This window comes from Acyrthosiphon pisum, chromosome A2 (assembly GCF_005508785.2).
Source record: "Acyrthosiphon pisum isolate AL4f chromosome A2, pea_aphid_22Mar2018_4r6ur, whole genome shotgun sequence".
NCBI lineage: Eukaryota > Metazoa > Arthropoda > Insecta > Hemiptera > Aphididae > Acyrthosiphon > Acyrthosiphon pisum.
In genome coordinates, this window is record NC_042495.1 from 101,112,370 (window position 1) to 101,120,484 (window position 8,115).

At 28.7% G+C, this 8,115-nt stretch overlaps 1 protein-coding gene across 4 annotated transcripts in view; it reads left to right on the plus strand.

The window, feature by feature from the left end:
- LOC100168229 overlaps nucleotides 1-8,115 on the plus strand; it is a 396,335-nt gene that overhangs the window by 387,770 nt on the left and 450 nt on the right. For all 4 annotated transcript variants that reach the window (XM_029489231.1, XM_029489229.1, XM_029489230.1 and 1 more), the window contains 2 exons: nucleotides 2,726-2,839; nucleotides 6,488-8,115. In XM_029489231.1, the coding sequence (XP_029345091.1) occupies nucleotides 2,726-2,839; nucleotides 6,488-8,115 (1,742 nt within the window). The remainder of the gene's footprint in view (nucleotides 1-2,725; nucleotides 2,840-6,487) is intronic.

The window sequence follows — 8,115 nt, forward strand, 5'->3', positions numbered from 1 at the left end:
GGCCCAAAAAAGGTGTATTAAATTTAATACAAAGCTCATGGATATATTGTTTACCAATATCAGTTGAAATAATATTAAAAAAACATAGGCACAATTTTTTTTTATAAGCATATAAATATCCAATTTTGGACAAAATTTATCAAATTTTAATTTGAAAAAATTATTTTGTAGTTAAAAATGTATAACCTGTTCAATTTTTGTATCTAAGAATTAAAAATTATAAACAAGATTCCACATAAGTAATTAATTCTGTTACCAAAAAATTTAAAAAATACATTTACACAGTTTATTTTTATAGTCATTTTAAGTACAAATTTGGATGAAATTACATATTAAAAACCTAGGATAACTATTTTAGTTATTTTGTTGTGATTGTATAATATTATTCGTGGGTACTTGAAACTTCTAAAGTATACTATTATATATCTATGATTTTACCACAGTTTTTTTTTGTTGATGTATAACGCGTTATAACTTATAAGTACCTAATAGATATTATGATATGATTAATTTGGAATTTATTATAAGTACCTATTATAGGTCAATTTTTTTTTAATACCATAGATAAGTATATATTATATGTCTAATACATAGACTGATATACCGTCTCCGCTCAGAATCGTTTTTCTTATACAGTGATATTATATCATTGAATTCAAATTTAATACTGTCCATTATACAGTGACCCACTTCTAACCTACTGTACAGCAGAGCGACATCCACTTACCCACCTTTTTTTATATTGTATAGCAATTGAATACCATAATACGTGAAGATGCGTACATGGCCTTCATATATATTATAAGTTATAATATAACATTAAAACATAACGATTGTCAATTTGTAATTTAAAATTATTAATTGTATTAAAAACATATTATATAATTGCAACTCGCATAATAGATAATTTACAACTTAATAAAATATATTAATATACACAAAATTATGTTATCAAGAAAAAGAGCAGAAATGTTAGTGTTTTTGTATTGGATTATTTTTATTTTATACTGATTTAGTAATATTTACGTATAAACAAAGAATTTCAAAATGTTTTTAACTTGATGGATTTTTTTGAGTTAACTGAGAAAATCTAAGTTATTTCAATTGTAAATTAAACTTTTTAAGTTCATAAGTTGATTAGATAATGAACTAACAATTTAAAAAGTTAAAAAAAATTAACTTTTTAACTTAACTTTAATTTTTTAACTAGTTAATGCCCACCTTTGCGTTTGGGTATACAAGACACGTTTGGGTAAATCTTATAAACACGTGATATACAATAGTGGTATACTTTATACTTTAACTCCAAACCAATTAATATCAATTACTATCTAATAATTCAGATAATGTTGAGTATATTTTAAAAAAATACAGTGAGTTTAAAGTTGACAACAATATAAGGAATTATCTATATGACATCGGTCTATTTTTTGTCAGAAAAAAAATAAATATAGATGTGTAAAAATATAAAATAATGAATGACCAAATATTTTAATATAATATGACAAAATAAAATAATTAAATTATTAATAATAAAAAATAAAATAATGCACATTTTGGAGAGACTATTAAGAGCCAACCTCCTCGCGGTGTCTCCTGGGTAACGCTAATAGTCTCTAAAAAACAAAATTTAAAAGTATAAAAGTAAAAAATATAACATATAAACGTTGGTACCTAAACGTAGTATTATTTTAAAAATATCATGTTACCCAAACGTTATATTGATTTTTGGGGTCTGAAAAAAAGTGTAGGTACCTAAACGTGTGTTCCCAATCGTTCTACCGAATCTCAGGTAAAAATATCGTTTTGTGCCCAAACGTGTTACGGCCGTCATTTTGACATATTATTTATATTGTACACATTTTTAAATTACTCAAACATAACTTTTGATAATATAATATAATTCAAATTTATAATCATATTTTTGATTGTTTGATCATTTTGATTATTATTAATAAACAATATTTTATAACAATTACCTAAGTTTTTATTTTTAAATTTTCTATTTTAATAATTTATAATATAATATATTATACTACTTATAATAGTTATATATAGCTTATATTTATAATATATACTTTATGTATATAATAGTACAAAGTGTCCGCGTAGGTACTACAATGTACCTTTTTACTCGACCATACAAAGTGACCTAGAACCAATTATCATTGTACTAAGAACCATTATTAATTGACGGCTATTTTTTAATGATAATTCAATGAACAAAAAAAGATATAAAATATAGTTATATATGTCGGATATATATATATTATATTTATATTATAGCGGTCCCCGCGTCCCGCCCGGCTTTGTCTGTGCCAAAGAATTGTTTTTTTATAAATATTTTTTGTAAACAAATGTATAATATGCTATATTTCAACTAATTTTAATATGCACCTAGGTATAGTTATATAATAATACATTATCTATAAAAACGCCAATTATTTTATTATACAAAAATATATCTTTTTTCTTGAGCTGAAACTTTAGATTTTATATTTCCATAAAAAAGACCATACCTAATCAAAATTGCGTTATGGTTAATATTTAATTGACCCACTCGGTTATATCATTGTATAGATTAAATAAATTAACGTTAAATATACGTTGCCAATACGCACAAGCGAAAAGATATGACAAATAAAAGCCTTCTTGTAGATAACGTATATATCATATTACTATCATTATCTATTAATTCTTAACATTTAATTTTGTTGCTATATAGGACCTCAAACGTCGAAAGCGATCGTCAAACACCGTACCAAGCGAGATATCGGACCATTCGCACGACGTTACCACCACATCGTCGACCCTAGACCGGAATTCTAGCACAACTACCGTGAGTCTCTCGTTTATAATAAAATATAATAAACCGTATATTTGTACGCATTCAACGCCTGATCCTGCTTAAGTACGTAAACATTTGTTTTACTATATCACTGGATATGTGTGATTTTGTCTAAAGGCGGGATCTCACGACTCATGTATTTGACGAACATCCACGAATACTCGGATAATCGGCAAGTTACCGACAATCGATTGGAAAGTGGCGAATAACGAATAACGGAATACCGAATACCGAATATTCGTACAGGTACTCCATTCCCACTGCTCAGCGAGTGTCCACGAATACCAAATATTCGTCAAATGAGTCGTGGGATCCCGCCTTAATAACCGAGCCTGGGCATAAACGAGTTAATAGTTAAATGTAAGATAATTTTAACTTTTTTACTGAACTTTTTTAAATTTAATTTTTATTAACTTCATTCTTAACTTAACTGATTTTTATTGACTTAAACATAATAAATAAAAACGAGTTGATTTTAATCAAATCCAAGTTAAGATAATTTATATATATAATTAAATAATTAATAAAGGTAATGCAATTATTATTAATTAAATATGTTGCGTAAGAATTTATTTTTTATTATTTTAAACCAAATTACTGGCTGTGTATAAATTAAAAAATAAACGACTTAAATTAAGTACCTAATTAAGTTGATTATAAGTTTCCATATAATACTTTTAACTTAACTGAGTTAAAAAAAATAGGATAACTATTAACTATAAACTTAACTTAATTCAATTAAAAATTATCATTAACTTTTGGTGCTTACTGATAAGAGTTGGTTGGAATAGAAACGCCAAAAGATTTCATCGTCCGTAAGCGAAGATGACTTAAACGTAAATATCGGGTATACAATACCTAATGAGGGTTGGCAAAACCCTAGCTTTATATTTTATAGGTTGTTTCAAATAAAAACCCCAAAACCCAGGACGTTTTATTGTAAAAATTATAGTGGGTGGTATTATAATATTTACATAAGTCTTTTATGTAAAACCCATCCGAAAAAATAAAAAAAAGTTCCATGTTAAGTATACTATTTTTACCATATCACCTTATCATTGTTATTGGAAAATGCTTAATAATATGTATCGGCCCCCTCAAATATTATGTGATAATATTATTTCAGATACTGACATTTTGACATTTACCCATTGTTATTGACGTTAACTTTAATGGCATTTTTAAGTTTTTTGTTTGTCATAAAAATGTAGAGTGGATTAATATTTCACCAAGAGAAGCATGAGTTTTTTTTCAAGGTTTTTTTTAAATATTGAGTGGACTTAACCCAGAATGATAGTATGGGTAAAAAAACCCGGACTACCATTCTGAAAAAAAAGAGCTAGGCTTTCTCATGCCAACCCTGCGTATAACAGTCTCGATCGATATGACTTAATTTTTTTGATGTTTATTAATGCAGTAATTTAAGTTTTAACGTTATGTTTTTCTAAAATTACCATTCAGTTTTAGATTCCAAGTGGAGCGATGGACAATGTTTTTATTTTTTTTATTATTATTTGTGTCTGTATATACGATTAGTAGGTAAACAAAGAATGTTTCATTATTATCAACTTCAGTAACTTTTCTGGTTAAAAATATAAAGTTGGTGTATTCGATAGGTTGAAATTGAAAATGACTAGTAGTTTCCAACAGCATCAGGAAAAAGCAAAATATAATTAAGAAAAAACGAGAATTTTTATGCAAATTCAGTTTTCGACTAAGTCGATCAATCAAATTCAAAAATGAATAAACGTAGATAATAATAATTTTAGAATTGGCAGAAATTCAAATTATTCATTTAACGTAAATTCAGGCACGGTGCCAAGGGGGGCAAGGGAGGTCTCTAGCCCCCCCAGAGAACAGTTCAGCCTCCCCGCCAGCCCCACCACTGAAATTAATATGTACGATAGAAAGCCATAAAACATTATTCATAAAAACAGGAATTGAAACCGTAAATATTTTTTCCGATTTCGATTTTCGATTTCGGTTTCGGCTATCAGTATTTATTTTTTCTGATTTCGTTTTTGGTTTTTAACAGTTTTAATCGGTATTGAATTTTTCCGATTTCGATTTCGGTTTTTAACGGTTTTATCGGTATTAAAAATCGGTATCAAATATCGATTTCAAGCTCTGTTTAAAAGAGCTACATCAAAGAATTTATGAAATATACTTTTTAAAAATTTTTAATTTATGGAAATACTTTCGTATACTTTCATTATTAAAGACAATTACTTTAGTTTATATTTATAAAATGTAGGTAAGTAAAAGAAACATTCATTCAGAAAGGTATGTAATATTTAAGTCATGAAGAAATTATCATTTTTGTACATCATTATTTATTATGAATATAGTTGTGAAGGTCTGTAATTAAACATTTTCTTACATAAGGTATATAAAAAATATTTTACATTATTCTTAAAACATTTTTGCCCGTGTAAAAAAAAAATTTGCCCCACACTGCCCCGCCCCCCCCCCCCAAGGAAAAAAATTCTAGCGCCGTGCCTGTGTACATTTTGTATGTATAACCGAAAATAATTTAAACATAAGCATGGAAAAGGGGGTTATGGTATGACAATTGATAGAATTTCAATTACCTTGGTTAATTTCTTTGGGAATACTTTTTTGATTAAAAACAAGGTTTTAAATTTGTTTATCTAGTTTAAAAGATTCTGCACACAGGATTAAAAGCACTAGGTCTAAAATCTATTGGTAAATCTAAAAACATTTTAAAGTTATTGGTGGAGATTTTTATACATTTTAGTTAATTGTCATTTCTTACAAGGTTAAGAGTGGTTAAGATCTTATTTAAACTAAAATTTAACAAAAATCATGAAAATTCAAACGTAGTAAGTACATCATAATATTTGGCCATATAGTGATTACACTTTAATTCATTCCCGCAATTTATTAATGGTTTAAATTAACGAATTATCATAGAACTATTTTCTAATTTTGTAATTCAAAAATGAATAACTTTACTGTTGTAGATACTTTAATTTTTTACCAAATGTTTATCATATCTTTTTCTATACATGAAACAATTTTAAAACATTTTGACGAATTTTAAATTATTTATAAACATAATTTGTAAATTTCTTAAAAGCATTAAGAGTTGAATTGTTGATAGAATTCATCAAAATCTCCAAAGTTTGTGAGTCATTTAGTAGTAATAAATGTATGAAATGTTCAATTTTAATAGCTAAGGATTCAATATTTAAAACAAGATTTCTCATAAGTGGTTTAAATTGAAATCAAAAAAAAAATATTAAACAGTTTTTTATGTATATTGTTCAAATTAGGTCGAAATTAGACATTTTACCTAAGAATGGACATTTTAGGTATTTGTCGTAATTCAGAAATATTATTCGTGGGTACCTGAAACTGTTTGAGTATCATCTATATTATTACAATTTATACACACAATGACATTTTTAAATGCAAATATTTTGGAAAATTAAAATTAATTCAATCTATTGTATTATAACCTTATTTATAATATAAAAATAATTCACTTTAATACCAAAAATATTATAAAATATACTTATTATAATGTAGGCTGCCAAGCCGTCTTCCCATAGAACTGTTTCTCCTATACAGAGATTATATACACTCACTTGCCCACTTTTTTAATTTTGTTTCTAGTCATCAAGTTATAGTGAAAGGGACGACGTAGATGATGATGATTACGATCTTAACGTACCGCTGTCAAAGACCACCTTGATGTTAATGTCCGAAACGGAAATACCAGGTGACTGCAGGAAAATGAATTATTTCAGTTTTGCAACTCAAGGTATAAAACTCGAATCCGAAAGTAGTTCCATATTATTTTGGTATGAAAATACCAAGGCTCAATTTGCAGCTATGGATTTGAACAATCCACTAAATCAAAGATTTAAACCACAACAATATAAACATTTTGTCAGTATTCCGAACCATTCAAAATTTTGTGAGGATCAGTTATTGAAAAACGAAAATTCATATGTTTCAAATGATAAAGTACCGGAGATCAAAGCACCCATCGGAATGCTAAATTTGTATCAGATTATTCAAAAATTCGAACACGAACATAATTGTGAATTTATATTTTTACCATCCTCCATTGGTAAAGATTTAATATATTACACCGAAAACGCGGACCTGGGTTTAGATCCATCGCACACAGTCAGTAATAATGTCATGGATGTTTTGCGTTATCCCTTGCGATATGGTCTTATACCGGCGATATATGGGATAGATCTTGAAATGTTTCTAGCATCTGTTTTCTTAAAATATAAATTTGATTCCGAATCTACACGTCGCCTTAAGACTAAAACTCTTGAAGGTAAGGTCACATTTAAATTCATAGAAGGTGAAATCGAAGCATTAGTCTTCGACTATTGGAGCCGATCTACCGTCGATCTTATAAATTACGACGAAAGCGTCTCTAGACCGGATTTAAAAGACCTACTTCAGTATTTGTTCAGGAAATTGTACGGTACGACCACGGTTGTCCAGAAAAATGAAGTCGCTTTTTTTTTGTGGAATTTAAGAAAATTCGCAAAGTTTGATCTGAGTAAAGACATCATATCGACAAACTGTCTATATTTTCTTAAAACACATATATCGACTGTCTGGCCAGAGATCTCGCACAACGACATGATTCTGTGGAGCATTTTTTTTAACGAAATGAATGTGCACCATCTCTTGAGGGAACATACCATTTCAACGATGTTCAAAACATTAGATCATCGTTTCGAATTTATTATGAGTAAGGCTGCGCAAGTGCGTGCACTTCGCAGAAAACCATTTCCCGACGTTAATCTGTGGAGGTGCTTGTACACCGCTTTCGTTTCCAAGAAATATCACTACTTTGCTAAAAAATATGTAATCTGTGTTTTATCATCATTCTTCAAATCGCACATCGACGTCGACAGTCAGCTGTGCATCGCGATTGATAATTTTTATTATTATCACATTTTTTTGTTATCGCGATACTCAATCTTGCACAACATCGACATCGAAACCAGAATATTGACGTCTACGGCGGTCCAAGGATTCCTTGATAAACAACGTGACCCTTCCTTGCAAAAATATTGTCAGTCGTACGGGATATCACACCCGTCAAAGCGTATGCGATCTAAGATGGTTTCGTGTTTTCGCCGGTTGTACATTCGAGACAGTGATAAGTTCGAGGCCGAGTTTAAGATCACTAAGTTTGATGAGTCCTTGTACCAGTCGCTGAATGAGTTGATCTGCGACCGGATGATCTGCACGCTGTCAACGGTGATTGA